This window comes from Pollicipes pollicipes, unplaced genomic scaffold (assembly GCF_011947565.3).
Source record: "Pollicipes pollicipes isolate AB1234 unplaced genomic scaffold, Ppol_2.1 Scaffold_7231;HRSCAF=8579_pilon_pilon_pilon, whole genome shotgun sequence".
Taxonomy (NCBI): domain Eukaryota; kingdom Metazoa; phylum Arthropoda; class Thecostraca; order Pollicipedomorpha; family Pollicipedidae; genus Pollicipes; species Pollicipes pollicipes.
The window spans coordinates 40,212,166-40,230,566 of NW_023597034.1; the positions used below are offsets into that span (position 1 = coordinate 40,212,166).

At 68.5% G+C, this 18,401-nt stretch overlaps 1 protein-coding gene across 1 annotated transcript in view; it reads left to right on the forward strand.

The window, feature by feature from the left end:
• Positions 1 to 18,047, forward strand: part of Pi3K21B (phosphatidylinositol 3-kinase regulatory subunit alpha) — a gene marked incomplete in the record, with an annotated part of 108,473 nt that extends 90,426 nt beyond the window's left edge. Inside the window, 8 exon segments of the mRNA XM_037234472.1 lie at positions 7,442 to 7,576; positions 9,885 to 10,107; positions 10,650 to 10,928; positions 12,141 to 12,272; positions 13,732 to 13,942; positions 15,348 to 15,849; positions 16,165 to 16,403; positions 16,897 to 18,047. Of these exon segments, the coding sequence (XP_037090367.1) occupies positions 7,442 to 7,576; positions 9,885 to 10,107; positions 10,650 to 10,928; positions 12,141 to 12,272; positions 13,732 to 13,942; positions 15,348 to 15,849; positions 16,165 to 16,403; positions 16,897 to 17,485 (2,310 nt within the window).
• Between the last annotated feature and the right edge of the window lie 354 nt (positions 18,048 to 18,401).

Consider the following 18,401-nt stretch of genomic DNA (forward strand, 5'->3'; position numbering starts at 1 on the left):
GACGGGCTCCCAGCAGGGTCCTCCCGCTCCCAGTGCAAGCTGGCAGTATCCTGGTCCTCGCCTGGATGCTGGCGGCAGAGCCCAGGTCTTTTCCGTGCCTCAGGTCCCGTGGCGTCTGCGGCGGAGGCACGAGTCGTTTCTGAAATGATTTCGGGCTGGAGCCTGGTGCTGGCAAACCCCCGATGCGGGCGCGGCCCGTGAATCGACGCAGCGGTTTCCGATCACGCAGATTGTCTTGCTTCTTACCGTATGATTTGCTGACGGGTTGACGGAATTATTTCAGTGCAGATACGAATGTGCTTTAATTCTAGCTTCACGTTCCGGTGTGAACATCAGTCTGCATTTCATATGTTTGGCAGGGAAACTGTAAGGCTTTGGGGCTCAAAAGTATTTTGCCTGGGTTCTAGCTGGCTGCCGCGGTACGGTCCGGCCCGGTCCGGCCCGGGCGTGAGGGCGTGACCTGGGTCCTGGGCCCGACCTGAGCTGGCTAGCTGCAGCCCCTTGCTGCTGACGCTGTGATCCGGGCCTGATCTGAGCTGCCAGCTGCAGTCCCTCGCTTCTGACGCCGCGATCCGGGCCTGATCGGAGCCGCCAGCTGCAGCCCGCGCTCCTGACTGTTCCTGGCGCCGCGGTCCGGACCTGACCTGAGATGGCTAGCTGCAGCCCGCCCCCGCTCCTGACTGCTCCTGACGCCGCGGCCCGGGCGGTGCCTGACTGGCCTGTTCTCGGGTGACGGCTGGCGGCCGCCCGACTGGCGCTGGCTCGGCTCGGCTCGGCGGAGACCCGGCCCTGCCCGGCCCAGCCGGCGCGCCGCCGGCCGCCGCACGATCTGTGCAGCAGCGCACCGGCCTAGATTGTGTCCTGCGGTCTGGGCCTGGTGTAGTATCCAGCCGGGCTGTCTTTGAAACGGTCTCGTGATGGCTGAAACGGTCTCGTGATGGTGTAAAACACACATTGCACGTATGAAGCCCGGTCATTTAGGGGGTGGATGAGAACGGCTTACCTGCGCCGGGCATGGAGAAATAAATCAGCGAAATTACTAGGGGAGATTTGCAAATGACTGGGTGATTAAAACTGGAGCCATCGCGTTCTTTCATGCAGTGCGTGCATTGTAAGGCGTTAATAGAGCGCTACTCGTTAAAGGTCAGCATCCACTTCCAAGCTGACCTTCCTTCACGTCGGGCGGAGTGAATGTTTCTGTCAAAGGCGTTTGGCCGCTGTGTGGAGCTTGTATGTCCCTGAGGCTAGACACTGCTGTTGCTGAGTGGCGCGTGTTAGCCGGCCGCCCAGGCTTCCAAGGCGGCTGAGAACTTCGCCCAGACGAAATTCGCAGAACTCCACCGCTTTGATTGTTACCGTTGTCAAGTCAGCGCATGCAGAAATATACCTACTGGCCTTTGTTCGTTTGCAGTCGGGCCTCGAATTCGTCGTTAAGTCGGGTTTCCATATTTAAACCACCGACTCAGTCCGCCTGGCTGAGACGGCCGCCACCTGCGGCGATTGGACCTCGAGTGGAATCGTGTCAGCGCCTCCCGCTGGCCACGGAAAGACGGTCGGAAAGGCCGGGACACGTCCGTTCCGCTCCCGCCCAGCAGGCCTCCAGTCACGGATCCACGCTGCGCTCGGCCCAAACGGGCTTCGACTGCTCATATGGCGGTCGTGTGGAGCTTGAAATGACCGCAAACAGAGCAAATCCAGGCTTGATCGTGTCTATTCCGTGCGATTGTGCTTAGGTCGTAAGAGCTCAGCATAACCTACCAGCTTTGACGGTGTTTGCCGTGTGGCTGGACAACGCTACGCTTCACCAGCATTTTGGTGACGAAAACGGTGTGACGCGTGCGATATCCGAGTTTTTGGGAAAGGTCACCTCGTTTGATTTCGCCGTACCTTCGGTCGGCTAAAACCAGTGTCGTCACGAAATCACCGTCGCCTAGCCTTCATTGTGCAGACTTGGTCATTTCGAATTCACCAGCGGGCCGGCAATGCGGCGTGATTTCCAACAGAGCCGTGTCGACCCCGTCGGCCGGCGCGGCACCATTGCCGGTGGGTGCTTCTGCACCTGACCACCTGTGGCGTGTCTGGACTCTAATCCGGCGATTGTGCTCCGCCGTCTGGTGGCTCTGACCGGGAGCATGTCGCTGTTGCTATGCATCCTGCAGGCTGACGGGGCGCAGCCGGCGGTGATGATCTGCCGCCGAGTGCATGCGGATGCAGCCAGCAGCCAGCGCTGCCCCGAGTCCGGCCGGCCCCGGCCCCGGCCCCGGCCCCGGCCCGGCCGCAGCCGCAGCCCCAGCCCCAGCCCCGGCGCCAGCGGTGGCGCCCGTTGAGGCCACCCTGGGGCCGCCGCCCGCTCGCGCGCGCGCGCGGGGTCACCTGTCCGCAAGGGCCGGCGGCGACGGCGCGCCGTCACACCGGCAGAGCCGTCCGTCCGTGTGCAGCTTCGTGGCGCCCGATGGGGTGGTGCTGGGAAAACGTGAGCGTGCGACTGGCTCCGGCGTACAGGGACACAGTTAACGCCTTGTCGCAGAGGAAAAATATGGAGGAAGCTGTTCAGGGATGGCTACACTTTGTGTTTACAAGATACCAGCCGACCGTCCTTCTTTGTTTATAATGGGATCCTCTTAAACAGACTGAGGCCTAGGCTGCGCAATTTATGATGTTTTGGCTTTGTAATCCGGGTATAGAACGGTCGGCTTTCTGCGATTATATGACTGCCGTTCATGAAAATGGCAGATGGCTTGGGCCGCTCAGTGCCTCAGATTTTCCCTCGAAATTCAGCCTGAAGGCGGGCGCCTGCGTCCATGTGCAAAGTGACCGTTCCCAGCGCCGCCTCCTGGTGACCTTAAATTGCTGCAGCGACCTCGGATATATTGGCACGGCGCTGTGCAGCAAGGAAGCAGCGCCCCTTCCTGGCCTTTCGTGAAAGTTCAAACGTCGCCATGTGATCATGGCATGATTCAGCCTCACGGAGCCGTTTCCGCAGCCCCGGGGACGTTGCTACGTTCGTGCTGGACGAGCTGAACAGGATCGTGCCTGTCAAGGTTTTCTAGTTTTGCAGCGTGGAGAGAAAACACGTAGGAAAACACAACGTCTCCTGAAGGTGTAGGATAGCATGTCGGCGCAGTTTCCAAGCATAGGCAAGGCAGCGTGTATGGAGGCAGATACGCGCACGACTGAGCATTCTTTGTTGTGTATGTAATGTGGCTGTCCTGCGCTATGCAACTCACCTTAGGCGCAACCAAGGGCGTTTCGTTCCCAGCCATCCACACTGGCTACATAGCACTTGAGAAACCTTAGGAGAGCGATAGTTTGTTCCTCAACTGTTAGCTCTTAAACGGTATCGTAATTATAAACTGTTACCTGTTATCAAATAACCCAGCTTATAACGAGCTCTGAACTATCACAGACCATGTGTTTCGCAAGAAACCTTCAGATTTTCCTGGCGCCACGTAAGCTTGTTCTGTAGACGGCCATGTCTTGGACGGTGTCCAGAGAAGGGCTGAAAGCCCCGTGGAGCCCGTGGATCGCTCGCTCGTCAGACGTCCGGCCGCGCTGTGCGGACGTGTCGCCGGGCGTAGCGTCGCCCCGAGTGGGGCCGGTGGCAGGCCGTCGGGGTCGGGGCAGCGGCGCAGCTGCTCCGCCGGCCGCCGCTGACCCAGTATGAGCGGCCGCTGAGCCGGTTCGGCCACGTGGTCACCTGGCCGGCCGGCCGGCGGGGCCCCAAAGGGTGGGCGCCGACCGGCTGGCCAGCGCTGCGGCCGGGCCTGTCCGCCGCCGCCGCCGCCGCCGCCGCCGCCGCCGCTAGCCCGCACGGCAGAGGCACAACCAACGCTGGGTTCATGACGCCCCACGGACCACGCTCCGGACCACGGGGCTCGTGGTCCGGGCCGAGCGCGTTTTTCACCACCACCACATCAGTGAACATTATTTGACGTGCTGGTGCTCTGAAAATAGGTTGCTTTTCTTTTCGTTTTGTAGACTACTATTAGCAGGGGACGTGTCAAACAGCAGTATTGAAGTAGCAGAGGCGGCGTACTGTCGAGTGGACATGTACGGTGCCAAGCCGAGATTGTTTTCATCGCCAGGACGAACCAACATTGGCAAACCAGTGACAAGTGCGGCGCACCACCTTTAAGTGTCTGCCGTCTGTGGTCAGCTCATGAAGTCTAGGTGCTTCGAAAAAGTTGTTGGACTGGACCCTAAAAAAAAAAAACAATCGTCGCCGTCTCTGTCGGTGCTGCTGGCTGCGCCCCTGCTGCGCGGCGGTGCGCGCCTCGCTCTCGCATGTGTCGCCGTGCCGTGCGCTGAATGCCGCGTGCAGCTGTGGAGGCGCTCGGCCGGCGGAGCACGGCACGCCGGCCGGCCGCCCGGCCGCCTGGCAACGGCCCAGCCCGCGGCACGTTTCTCCTCCACTCCTCCCTTGCGCTCCTCGGTTTTCTCCGCAGCGGGCGGCTCCCGCGCGCCGCCTGGTGGCGGTTGCCAGGCGGGCCGGCTATTACGGCGCGCGCGGCGTGCTCGTCCCGGCCTCGTCCGATTATGGTCACGAAGCCGAGTGGGCTGGCTGGCTGGCGGCCGGCTGCGGTCGGGGCGGCCGGCGAGCGCGCCGTCCTGCCGATGTTTGGCCGTCGGGCGGCCAAGTGGGTCACCGGCGGCAGGCCGACGCTGCGCCGCCGTTTTTGTCACCCCGTGCAGCGCCCCCGGCTCGACGGCGGCGCTCTCTCCGGCGCGCGCCCCCTCCCTGAGCTGCGGGCGCTATTCCTGCGCGTCCGGCGCCGTCCGTCAGCGTTGGCGGCGGAAGGCTGATGTGGCCCGGCCCGGCCGGCCGCCGGCTGCAGCCCGCTGGAAATAGCGCAGGCGTCTCGTCCGCAGCCTCCATTGAATGGGGCCGCCGTCTTCGACCGCCGGCGCTGGCGGCGGCGGCGGCGGTGCTGGGACGTGCTCTGCCGGCCGATGTGCGGCGGCCGCCGCCGGCCGCTCCAGCACCGCCCGGCCGGCTATTTATACCGGGTCGATATGTTCTGGCTATATCTCGGCATGTGCCGGTCTGCCGCGCAGCGCGCCTGGTCTGGGATGGCGGCGCCTGTCGCGGCCCCGTCGGCGGCTCGTCCCACCGGTGACGGCACTGACGACCGGTGGTGCCCCAGCAGCCCGGTCATCGGAAGCGGGCGCCGGTCGAAGCGGTGGGCCCAGACGCCATCACCGTGCCGGCCCGGCGCTGCTTGGCTCACGGCGCGCCTCAGCTGCGCGCTGCTGCTGGATCAGCCGCTGGCAGCGGCGGCAGCGGCGGCCGCATCGAGAGGCCCGGTCGCCCCGCCACCGATGTTGGGTCACGCTCTCGCTCGTGGACGCGATGCCCGTCGCGAGCAGGTTTTTTTTTTGGCGCGCCTGCCCGACGGATGTGGCGGAGCTATAGCAGCAGCAGCAGTGTCGGTGTGCGCACCGTCTCGAGCCGCCAGCAGCCGGGGCCGAGCGGCGGCCGGCGCCCGCGGTGGCTGTGGCGCCGGCGACCCGGGGTCGAGGGCGTGCCCTCCAGGGGCGACCGTGGCGACCGCCCGGACGGCTCATTCGGCCCACTGGGGACGCTGCGCGCCAGACTGGATTAGTGTCGTTTACCGACAGCGCCGAGGCGCGGCCGCAGCGGCAGCCGGTCGCCACACGGCACCTGAATTATTCAGGCGGCCGTGCCGACCTGCGCTTACGAGCTGTATAAGATGAGCGATGATAAGCCGCGTCCGGCGCGCCGGCCGGGCCCTTCTTTGTTCGGCGACGAGAGAGCGGTCGCTGGCGACCGGCGCTGGTCGGCCGCCGCCGCCTCGCGCCCGCAGTCGACTCCGCTCCGTCGCGCCCAGCGCCTCGGCGAAGCGGGTGCAGATGCTGAGGCGGGCTGAAGCCAATTTCGGCGCGCGGCACCTATCCAGTTTTTCCCGAGGCCATTTGGTCGTGCTTGGCAGCTCGGCTGCAGCGGATCGTTACGTCACGGCGCGGCACCGGATTGGCTGTTGCCAGGCGGAGTTGGACTCTTCCAGCCGGGGGGAGGCCGTTTGTGGCCCAGAAATGGCCGCCCGGTGGCGACGCCCGGCCCTGTTCTCATCTGGCCGCGGCCGCGGCCCTGGATGGTCTGCTGCGCTCGGTTGGCCTGGTATAGCTGCAGGTCAGCTAAGAGGCTGGAGAAGATAGGGGCGAGAACGTTTGCCTCGTCGCCTTCGTGTAATGGCGCAGGGCAATTTTGAATTTGCCCGAAGGTGGAGGCGGTCGCCCCACTCACTGGTGCCCCCTGTTCGGCCATCCCCGCTCGTGTCAAACCGCCAGCCCTGTGAGCGATGCCACGCTGTGGGTCCGGAGGGATGTGTGAGAGGCCGGGGGGGGGGCGAGGTCGCGGTGCGGACCGTCGAAAGCTCTGGAACACATTGTCGCCGTGCCAGCATGGCGGCAGCTTCGCGCCGGGGAAGCCGTTGTCAACCCGCACCATTGTCCGGCATGGCATAAATGTTGAACGGACGGCTTTGAAAGCGTTGTAAACCGGGCTGCAGTGGGGCGCGCCCTCGGCAACTGCATAATGCGCCGCTGCAGCAGCGCCGGCGGACTGGAGTGTGCGCGTTGGCCGCCGGCGCGCAGCCGCGAGGACGCGCCGGTGGACCAGGGTGTGCGCGGCCCGTCCACGCCGCGCCGACTGCCCTGCCGTGCCCCGTGGCGACGGTGCCCCTTTGCCCGCTCACGCCGCGCCGTGTGGGGCAGGCCGCCGACCCACTGTCTGCCCCTGCACTTTACAGTCGGCTGCCGCCGCTTCGACGGGCCGCGGTCTCGCCCTGCGTCCGTCCGTCCGTCCCGGTCTCTGTACATGTCCATATTCATGCTCATGTTCATATTCATGCTCATGTCCCTGTCCCTGTTCCTGTCTTTGTTCCTACCCCTGTCCTTGTCCTGGTCCCGGTCCCGGTCCCGGTCCCGGTCCCGGTCCCCATACCTGTACCTGTACTTGTTCCGGTCCCTGTCCCGTCTCTGTTCCGGTCTTTGTCCCTGTCCCTGTTCCCGTCCTTGCCCCTGTGCCGGTCTCTGTTCCCGTCCCTGCTCCTGTGCCGGTCTTTGCCCCTGTCCCTGTCTTTGTCCCCGTCCCCGTGCCGTCAGCTGACCGCGGCCGGCCGGCCGAGCGCCGGCGGCCTCGGCTCTCACTGGCCGGTCGACGACCCGGCCATCTCGCCGGCTGCAGCTGTTGGGGCAGGCCGCTCGCCGCTCGCTTTCGGTTCGGCGCGCGTTTCGTCACCGCACGGCGACCACGTGACGCCCCCCCCCCCGCCCCCCCCCCCGCTCCGCCGGCGGTAATGAATGGTAGCGGGGGGGGACCATTGGCGCCTACCGTGGCGGCGCCACGGGCGGCGGGTGCGCTTCATTATCGGCCGGTCGTTACCAGCTCGCTAATGATTGCTCTCTTTCTCGATTCCAGCCAATACACAAGTGGACCTCAAGCAATGTTCTGGAGTGGATGGCATCTATAAATTTGATTAATCCAGTAGAAATTTTCAAATCCATGAATATCGACGGCATGGAGCTCCTCAACCTGGACAAGGAGAAATTGATGGTGAGTACCAGAGCGGTGGCGTGGTCGTGGGGTGCGCGCGCGCCTCCCTGCGTGTGCCTCCGCGGGCGCCCCCGTTGCCCGGCGGCGCTGTGACGGCGGTGGCGTGACACGTTCCGCCCGGAAGACCTTGAAGCCCAGCTGGCGCGAGCGGGGGCAGCGCGGCGGAAAGGCGGGAGAGAGCGAGGGCGACAGAGGGGAGGAGCCGTCCGGCCTGGCAACAGCGGCGGCGCCTGCGTGCCGGGCGGGCCGCGTCGGATTCCGGGAATGGCCGCGCGGATTCGGGCAGCGCCGGACGGGCGGCGGGCCGGCCGGCCGGACCGACGCGGCCTGGCCAAACCTGTCGAACGGGCCGCTGCCGACGGCAGGTGCGCCGCATCAGATGCACTCGCCGTAGCCCTGTCGCCGGCCGTTGCCCTTCCCGCTTGCGGAGGGACTCGGCGTCGGCTCCGCCGCGTCCCGCCGCGCAGGTGGCGCCACCGGAGTGCCGGCGGCCCGCCGGCCGGCCGGCTCGGCGCCCGCCAGAGGTGACCGACTCCCGATTTGGCCGGGCGCTGCGGCCAGCCCGCGCCGCGGCCGGCCGCAGCGCGCCGCAGCTGCAGCGGACGGAGGCGCGTGCCGAGCGGAAAACCTGTTGGCTGCGGCTGCGCCGTCGCCATGGGTGGTCCGAACCAAGAGCAGGCGGCGGACTCGGTGCCGGCCGCCAGACGGTGGACGCCTCGCCTGTGCCGTCTGCGCCGGCCGCTGGCGCGGTGAGCCGGGCCGGACTGCTGGCAGAGGGTCAGCCGCCTACCGCGCGGCGCCGCGCCGCTGCCGGCTTTCCTGCCTGCCGCGGGGCCATCGGAGGTCGGCGCCGAACGCTGCCGCCGACCGCCGGCCGGCCGCCGCCGCGCGGTTCGGCCGGTTTTCGCTGAAAAAGACGCCCGGCCTGTCCGGGTGGCGTGACAGTGGTGCGGCCATCTCCCTCCGGCAGACGGCTCCGACTGAGCGGCGCTGGCCGCGCCGGGATTATCGCGCTGGAGCGGCGGTCACCGGTGACGGCTGCTGGAGCTGTGGTCACCGGTGACCGCCGCTGGAGCTGCGGTGACAGGTGACCGCCGCTGGCGCTGGGGTGAACGGTGACCGCCGCTGGAGCTGCGGTGACAGGTGACCGCCGCTGGCGCTGGGGTGACCGGTGACCGCCGCTGGAGCTGCAGTGACAGGTGACCGCCGCTGGCGCTGGTGTGACCGGTGACCGCCGCTGGAGCTGCGGTGACAGGTGACCGCCGCTGACGCTGGGGTGACCGGTGACCGCCGCTGGAGCTGTGGTCACCGGTGACCGCCGCTGGCGCTGGGGTGACCGGTGACCGCCGCTGGAACTGCGGTGACCGATGACCGCCGCCGGAGCCGTGGTCACCGGCGACCGCTTCTGGCGCTGCGGCGACCCGTGTCAGTGTTTGCGCGGTGCATGTTTGAGGGCGGCAGAGTGCCCGGCTGCGGCCACCATCGGTGCAGAGCTATGCACGGTGTGTAAACAGCCGGCCGGGCCGCTGTTGACCGGCGGCGCCGTGTCGGGGCGCTCGTGGACGCCGCCGGTGCCGGTGACATCAGCCGAGCCGCGGCAAACAGCGCCTGTAGCCACCGGCGGCCATGTTGTGGCGCCACCAGCGTTACCAGGCGGCGAGATAGCAGCCGCGACCTTCGAGCCGCCGCCGCCTGCAAAACAAGCGGCGCCCGGACGGGCTCTGTCGCCCGCCGGCGCCGGCGGGCCCGCGCCGACCTGCCCCAACGCCAGCTCGCCGCTGACGCCGGCCGGCCGGTGCGCCGGACCGTTTTATCTCCTTCGGTCCGGCGGCGGACGGCTGTTGTGAACCGCCGGCGTCCGGCGGCCGTGCCGGCCCGGTTTTTTATGAGCGCCCGTAAACGGGGCGCGGCCGCCGAGCCAGCTGTGCGCCGGTGAAAGGGGCGCCGGGCCGGCCGGATGCCGCTGCCGCCGCCGTCGCGTTGCTGGGCGCTCGGCAGCGCTCAAGGACGGCCCGCGCCGCCCGGGGCCGTGCACGCGCCGCCGGCGCCCCCGCGCGAGCGACCTGGGACCCCGCACCATGCCGACGATGCGCCTGTGCTTCCTGTCGCATCCCGGCTGTGACGTCCTGTTGCCCTGTTCCACTGTGACGGCGCAGCGTCTGTCCGGCGTCGCCGGCGCGGTGTACTGATGCCGCTGCCGCTGGCTGCGCGACGCTCTGTTGAAAGTTTGAGTCTGTATGTGTGTGTGTGTTGGGCTGGTGCGTGCCGCCGGCCGGTGTGTCTGACGGCGCCGGCGCCCCGCCCGCAGACGATGGGCATCAAGGACCCATACATCCAGAGTATGCTGCTGCTGGGCGTGAAGCGGCTGCAGGCGGGCGACGGCGGCGCGGCCGGCGAGCCGAGGCCCGGCGCCGGCGGCCACTCGGCCAGCGACCACCAGCTGCGGCCGGCCAGCTTCAGCCGGCTGCGCAGCTGCCAGGCGTGCGGCCTCCCCCTGCTCGGCACCGACCACCAGGGCCTCACCTGCATCGGTACGTCGCGCGTCGCGGACCGGCGTCCGACGGCGTTCGCGGCATCCGCCTGCGATGGCCGTGCGGTGGCCGCCGCCCCCTTCTGCCCTCTGTCCGGACCTTGCCAATGTCCGCCGTAGTTGCGCTTGTGGATGCTGATCCGAGGTCAGTCGCGTGTCACCCTGTTTGTGGTCGTTTTGTCGCCTCTGGTCCGGTTGCCTCGTGTGGCGATTGTGGCCGCTGTTGTAGCCACGGAGCCCGCGCCGGGAGGGCGTGCCGCGGGCAGGGTCGGCCCCAGTTGTCCCCTTCGCGACGGCCGTCCACCGCCGGCCGGTTGACGGGGTGCACGGCGCCGGCGGCTCGGGTGCTGGCCGGTCGCCGGGCGCGGCCCGCCATAGCGGCCGTGGCCGAACCGGAGCCGGCCCCGCGACGAGCCAGCAGGGCCACTGGCGGCCGCCAGTGGCGAGCCGGCCGGTCCTAGCTCAAGCGGCGGCGGCTGGCCCCAGCGCCGCCCCGCCGCCCCGGCCGCATGGCGTCTGACCGCGCCCCCCGCCGTCCCGCAGACTGCGGCCTGGTGGTGCACCGGAGATGCGGCGCGCAGCCGGCCGGCCTGCCCGCCTGCGACGCCGGCGGCGCCGGCCGGCCGCCGCCCTCGCTGTTCGGCGCCGAGCTGTCGCAGCTGTTCCAGCCGGGCCGGCAGCCGGGGCCGCCGCTGCTGCAGCTCTGCCTGGCGCAGCTGGAGCGCCGCTGCCAGCAGGACGTCGCCATCAACTGCTACGAGCTGTACGAGAGCACCGTCTCGTGGGACGAGCTGCAGCCGCTGCGGGATGCCGTTGACCTCGGTGAGAGCCGCCGCTTGTGCGGCCGGCCGGCCGGCTATCGCCACGCTGATAAACGGACCGGCCCATTTGAATGTCAGGGTGTGTGTAAATAGACGCTGGCGGCGGCGGCGGCCAAGAGTAGCCCGCCGCCGTCATCAGCGCTGTCACCTGGCGTGCGGTGTATCATCAGCGCGGCGACATTGACTGCTGGCCGCCGGCGGCGTGGCGCGGGCGCCTCCGGCACGCGCCGGCCGTGTTGCCGGGCGGACCTCGCGCGATTTGGGCGTGCTTTTCGGCCGGGAGGGCGGGAAGCTGGGCTTTGCCTGTCTCCGTTAGATGGCAGGACGTCCGCGCTGTGGCTCTGCGGCCATGGGATAGCGCACGTCCGCGTTTGCACCGTCTTCGTGAGGTACGCCAGCCTGTGGCGAATGGCCGCGATCGTTTGGGCGCGGTCGGCACCGTGCCCTGCCGGCCGCCTTCTGAAGTGTGCAGGTCACCACCGGCCCGGCGCCGGTCATTGACGTCACGGCCGCCAGAGGCGTATTGATCGCGCCGTGTCGCATTCCCTGTTGGAATCCAATCATTGCCGCCGGCGAACGGTCTCTTTCGGCCTGCTAATGGTGTTATTACGCCAAGCGCGGCAGTTTGGTTGTTTCTTTATATTATCTACACGCACGTCCAGGCCTCGTGCGGCGATGATACCGACGATAGCGGGGTGATGTTTGCGGCCGGTGTCGGCCGGTGGGAGCTCTTTTTGCAACGTGTCTGCAGCGGGGCCTGTCGATCGCGGCTGTCGCGCGCGAGCTATCTCGAGCAACCGGTGTGCTGACCTTGCGCTGTATGTGCGTGCCAGCGGTCTGGCCGCCGTGCTGACCCTGCGTGGCTGGCCCTGCGTGTGAGCGGTCTGGCCGCCCCGCTGACCCTGCGCGTGAGCGGTCTGGCCACCGTGCTGACCCTGCGTGTGAGCGGTCTGGCCGCTGTGTTGGCCCTGTGTGTGTGCGGTCTGGCGGCCACGCTGATCCTGCGTGTGAACGGTCTGGCCACCGTGCTGGCCCTGTGTGTGAGCGGTCTGGCCACCGTGCTGACCCTGTGTGTGAACGGTCCGGCCCCCGGCTGACCCTGTGTGTGAGCGGTCTGGCCCCCGGCTGACCCTGTGTGTGAGCGGTCTAGCCACCGTGCTGACCCTGCGTGTGAGCGGTCTGGCCACCGTGCTGACCCTGCGCCTCTCGCCAGACCTGGAGAGCGTCGACCTGAACCGGTTCGAGCTGGCGCACATCAGCAGTCTGGTGAAGAAGTTTCTGGCCCACCTGCCCAACCCTGTGATACCTATTCAGGCTTACGACGAGATGGCGGCGCTGGCGGAAGGTGCGTGTCCCTGGCCGCCGCTGCCGCCGGTCCTCCGGCCCCTGTGGCGCCCCACCAGCGCCGCCGCACGCTGGTCGCGCAGCATGCCTTGATTCGAACGCACGCCTTACTCGCCCAGTGCAGTGTGCTCTTTGTCATGCTTCTGTCCACTCGGCGCGGCCCGCTGGTTATTTTTGGCGTGCTTTAAAGCACTCGTGACTGCTGCGGGGACCGGGGCCATGCGCCGCACCTGCAGTGCCTAATCGCCTTGTCCGATGGCATGTGTACAGGGGTATTTAGATAGCGTAGCGGAGTATTTTATTGGCGCGCCGCAATTAAGTGCTGGCTGGAGCCGTCGAAAAGCCTTGTTGTCGGGGTAATTAAGCTGATCTCGCTGACGGGATGGCCGTGGGGAGTGGCTCACGAGCGGCTCCGCGGGCTGTGTGCCGGTGCCCCTCCGCCGCCTTGACGCACCTGCTGAACTGAGACGCCTGCGAGGGCGTGGCGCCCCTCCCCGTCCCGCCGACACGCTCCTCCCGGGCCACTGGGCAGCGGAGAGGCCGACTGCTGCTCGAGGGGAGTCGAGTTCCAAGCGGGTGTACGCGGGCGGCCGGTGCTCTCAGCCGGCCCGAGCAGTGGCGGCGGCGTCGTCAGGCCGATCGATGCGGTGTCTCGCGCCTCGAGGCCTGTGCCGACCTCGGCCCGGCGGCGGCCAGCCGGCGGAGCGCCGCCCAGCGGCGCACACAGCCCTGGCCGCCACGCCGGAGGCCCCTGCCGCCAGTGGCGACTCTGGCGATGTTGTTCTGGGTAGGATCGAGACTGCTAGTTATTTGGGTAACGGCTATTGTTAGTTGGCCACCTCTGGGTCCGCCCACGTGGCCTGCCTGGTCCCGGCCGCCCGCTCGTCTCCAGAGCCGGGCGTCTGTGCGGCGGGGAGGGCGTGCGGTGCCGAGCCGAGTAGCGCCGGTCCGGCCGGCCTGTCGTCTGCATGCGCACCGGATCTCCCCGTAGCGGCGCACCGTGACGCGTCCCGCCCCCTCGGCGCGCCCCGGGCTGTGTCCGGACGCCCCCGCCCGTCCGTGGTGGAGGCCTCCCGGCCGTGGCGGACGCCCCCCGGCCGTGGCGGAGGCCCTCCGGCCGTGGCGGAAGCCCCCCCCCCCCGGCCGTAGCCCGGGTTTGCGCGCCGCTCCGGTGTGACAGGCGACCGGCCGTGACACCGGGCCGCCGCTGTCAGGTCAACGCTCGGCTCCCACCGGCAAGGCGAGAGGGAGGGGAGGGGGCTGGTGCGCCGCCGCAAGCCGTCTCGAGCCAACTGCGCGGCACTGGTGACAGCCCCCTCCCGGTGGGGGGGGGGGGGGGGCAGGGAGCGGGTAAAGAGCGGGGTCCGGCCGACCCCGGCGCGCGGTGGCGCACGTGGCCGTTGCGTGACGGGCCGTCCCGGTGCGGCCGCAGCTTAATCGGTGTCGGCGCTGCCCGCCAGGTCACATGGACTCGGCCGAGGGATGCGCGGCGGCCGTGGAGGCGCTGGTCACGCAGCTGCAGGACCACCACCAGGCGACGCTGCGGCTGCTGATGCGGCACATCTGCCGCCTGTGCCAGCTGCAGCAGGCGCGAGGCTGCCGTTACCCGCCCACCCAGCTGCTGAAGACGCTCAGCTTCGTGCTGATCCGACCGCCGTTCGAGCAGATCACGTGAGTAGCCGCTGCCGGCGCCGCTGCTGCACGCGCCACAATGGCGGCCGGCCGGCCATCTTGGTCGCTGCGCGCCCGAAGCCGCTTGGCGGACGCCGGCGCGGCCGGTTTGTGCACGCTCAGGTGCGGGCGACGGCGGCCGCCGCCTCCGCGCCCCAACCGGTCCTGTGTCGGCCGGCGCGGCGGGCCCCCGCCGCCCGTCCTGGAAGTAAATACGCGGCCGTCGGTGCCGGCCGGCCGGCCAGCCAGCCAGCCGGCCAGCCGGTGCGTCGGCGAGCAAGTGGGTCAGGGGCCGACGGCTGCCAGCGCCGCGTGTCATCGGGCGGCGCCGCGCTGACGTCCCAGCGCCGGGCGGGCTGGGCGGCGCGGCCCCGCAGGCCACCGCCCCCCGCAGGCCACCGGCCTTTGTGGCGGCGCAGTTGTGCCCTCGTCGCCCGGAGGTGACGCATACGACCGCGCGTGTCGCTCGACACTTGCGCCGCGGACTGATAATTCCCCGGACAGGTTCGCCTCATTTTGCCGGCTGGGTTCGGCAGGACAGGAGGGAATGGATGCGCACCTGCACTGACAAGTGCGCCTGGCGGCAGGCAACCCGACTCGCCGCTTGCGTCGCCCCGGTGTGGCGGTAGGCCCCCCGCAAGCGGCCGCGGCCAGCCGCGGTCGCCCGGAGCCCATAGGTGCCGGCGAAGGGCCGATGGGACGCGGGGGAGAACGGCCGAAGCGGGGGAGGGGGGGGGGGGCGTGCGCTAGACGGGGGTGCCGGAATCTCGCTGTCGGACGCCGACCGCCGCCGACGCTAGTCGCGCCGCCGGCGGCCAGCCAGCCGTTGTGACATATCTGCATCTGGAGCGGGCGCGGCGCCTGTCCGACTGAAGGCCGGTCGGCCCTCAGCGCAGCGGCGCCGCGCGTCGATACCCGGCCGGCGGCGGCGCTGCGCTGAATGCCTCGGCCTTGGCGCGGCCGGCAACTGGATTCGCTGATAAAACTCCTGCGCGAGAGGTGGTGTCCGCCGAGCGCTCGAGGGAACTGCGCTGCCGCTGGCGCAGTGTGCGTTGCCGGGCCATGTGGAGGCGCGCGGTCGACGCCTTACGTCGGGTCTGAGTGAGTGCCGGTAGTTTGGTGCTGCGGGCGGCGTCAGGCGCCGGCCGCTGACGATTTCGCCGCGCCCCCGGACGCAGCCGGCCGCCCCGTCTGTGCGCGCGCGCGCGCGCGTCGAGTCAGACGTCCGTGGCGGCTGCGACCTTGTGAGTGGGGCCCGCTGACGCTCCGTTTCAGCTCGTCTCTGGGCTGGTGGTCCTGTCCTCTGGTGCGTGTGCGTGTGCGTGTGTGTGGGGGGTGTCGCTTGTGTATGTCGGCGGCCGTATGTGTGCGGCGAACGCGCGCTGACGGCGCCCTCTGTCCGCAGGTTCTGGCCGGAACGGACTGCGCTGCACACGCGCCTGCTCGAGCTGCTCGTGATGAACTACGACTGGGGCGGCCAGCCGTACCCCGAGTGTGTGTCGCCGCCGGCGCTGCCCCCGCGCCAGCCGCAGCCGACGCCGCCGGCGCCGCCGCCTCAGGTGCCGCCGCGCCGCGCCGCGCGCGACCTCGAGCTGGAGCGCGCCGGCTGGTACTGGGGCAGTCGCAGCCGCGAGGAGGTCTCCGAGAAGCTCAACGGCCAGCCGGACGGCACGTTTCTGGTGCGCGACTCGCTGACGGCGGCCGGCGAGTACACGCTCTCGCTGCGTAAGGGCGGCAACAACCGGCTGATCCGTATCTACTGCCGCAACGGCAAGTACGGCTTCTCGGAGCCGTGCAACTTTGACTCGGTGGTGCAGCTGATCGACCACTACCGCAACGAGAGCCTGCGCAAGCACAACGTGCAGCTGGACGTGCGGCTGGAGGTGCCGCTGGTGGAGTCGCGTCAGGTGAGCGCCGCCGCCGGGGAGCGGCCCGCCGGGGTGCGCGGGACGGGGAGGGGGGGATGTGGCGGTCGCGTCGGATGTCCGCTGGGGTGTGACGCACGCTGAGGAGGCGTTTTCCGTGGATGGCGTCGTGGGCGTCCCGCCGGACCCCGTCTGGGTGACGCGCTGGCCGCGGGCGGCGCGACCGCAGCGGGCTAGGCGGCGTCACGCAGTGCGTCCGTGCGGCCGCCCATCCGGCGTCCTGTCTCGATAGCGCGCCCGTCCGGCCTCTGGCCGATCGCCCCAGCCCGGCCGCTGACAGACCTGCCCCGCCCGCAGTACGACGACAAGTATTCGACGGCCGACCTGCTCAGTCGACTGCGCGAGACGCAGATCAAGTACGAGGACAAGGCTGTGGAGCTTGAGTCGCTCGACAAGCACCGCTGCATCTTGGCCGACCGCATCACCGTGCAGAAGAAGGCCAAGGAGGCGTACGAGGAGGTGCTGCGCATGCTGGAGGAGGAGAAGCAGCTGCACATCAATAACCGGGACAAGGCGCAGCTGCACGAGCACAGCCAGTGAGTTCGGTCTCCGCCCTGGCGCCGACGCTGGCTCGGTATATCGCTCAAAGACAAAGGCGTGCGTCATGTTAATGCCCGTTAAAAATGCATGAGTAGCTGTGGCACGGGCGGTGGCGAAGTCTGTCGTGAACATGGTGTGGTAAAAAATCACGGATCAGCATTTGGGTGCCGCGTGATGACCGGCATCAGCGTTAGCAGTTCGCGCGCGGATAAACATTCCAACAGCTCGCGGCCCTCTAGTGGCGCGCGGTCAACGGCCGGCGGCTATTTCTTGCCGGCCGCACGTTTGGTTTGGAGGGCTATCAAGGCGGAACGGGCGCGGGCTCTCGCTCTCTCGGGGAGGGGAGGCCGTGTATTGGCGGTGACGGGCGCTGTAAACCGTATCTGTCCGTCTGGGCGTCGGCGGCCGCTCTGTTGGCACGGCGTCGGCTGGCTGTGCCGCCGCTTCGGCCCGACCCCGCTAACGTGTGCGCTGTGTGCCGCTCGGCAGGCTGCTCGACAACTGGCGCCTGCTGGAGAGCCGGGTGAACCAGGTGGAGCAGTGTCAGCTGCAGGTGGAGGACGAGATCCGCCGGCAGACGTCCTACTTCAAGACGATCGAGAACGACCAGAGCATGCGTCACCAGGAGGAGCGTCGTCTGCTGCAGCAGAAGCGCGACCTGGAGCGCGAGCTGCTGCGGCGGGAGGTGCGCCGCGAGCGGCTGGACCGGCTGCTGGCCGGCCGCGAGGACGGGCCCGACCGTAAGCCGCTGGCCGAGCAGGAGGAGTACTGGCTGCTGGAGGGCTGTGACCGGCTGCGCGCCGAGGCGCTGCTGCTCAAGAAGCCGGACGGCACGTTCCTGATCCGGCGGCGCACCGACAAGCCGGACGTGTACGTGCTCTCGATCGTGGCGCTGGGCAACGTGCAGCACTGCTGCGTGGACCGCTCGGAGCGGGGCTTCGGCTTCTCGCAGCCGTACGCCATCTACCCGACGCTGCGCTCGCTTGTGGACCACTACGCGGAGAACGATCTGGGCGAGTTCAACGAGAAGCTGCCCACGCGGCTCTTGTACCCGGTGCTGGGCTCGCAGCCCGACTGAGCGCCGGCCGCCGCCGGCCGCCCCTATCTGTGATTGTCCGGACCACGGCTCCGGTCTTCTAGTCACGCTCGGCGCTGTCGCGCCCCGGGCGAGTACAAAGCCGGGCCGCGCTTCGTCGGCGGCGGCGGCGGCCGGCCCACCGGACCCGTTTGGTGTTTGTCGTCGTCCGACGCCGCGGCGGGGCCGGACCGCCATCGGGCCGTGACGGCGGGGTTTCAGGCTGTTGATGTACTTGTGATACGCGCGGCCGGGGCTGGACGGGCGCGGCCGCCCCGGGAGCGGGCGCCGCGCCGCCGCCGTTGCCGCCGCCGGTTTTAATTTATCATGGAGGTTGGCTCGGCTGTTTTGTAAGATTGTTGTCGGCACAGTCGGCGCGCACCCGACGCGCGGTGCCGTCTTAATTCCAGTTATTTATGTCGAATGTGTGCGTGTCTGTAGACGCGAGGGCGGCCGTACCCGACGAAACTTTGGAATGCATCCGGTAATCATGTTGAAGAGTCGTTGTTTTGTCGCGCCCTTTGTACAGTCTATTGAGAGAGGAATACAGGTGAAAACTTCTCTAGATTGGCGTTTCGGGGTGAGGTACGCCGGGCTCGAGGCGAGTGTGGGTAACCTTCAGTGTCGGTGCGACAATTTATGGAGCAAATATCTGTGTTGGCGTAGCTTATCGTGCACCCCGCAGAACCGTTCGTTTAAAGCACGTCGTGATGAGTCATCCTGAACTGTCCAGTGCCATGCGTTTCCAGACTCTTCGCCGTGCGTCAGCTTAGTCTCGTCCCGGACTCGGTGACGGCGGCGTCGGCTGGGGCCGTCCCATGTCTGGATCAGCGGGGGCCCGCCCGCTGGAGGGCGTCTCCAGCGGCGCAGGACGACCGCGGCCGCAGCCGCCGTCAGGGGAACGCCCGGCCCGTGTCGC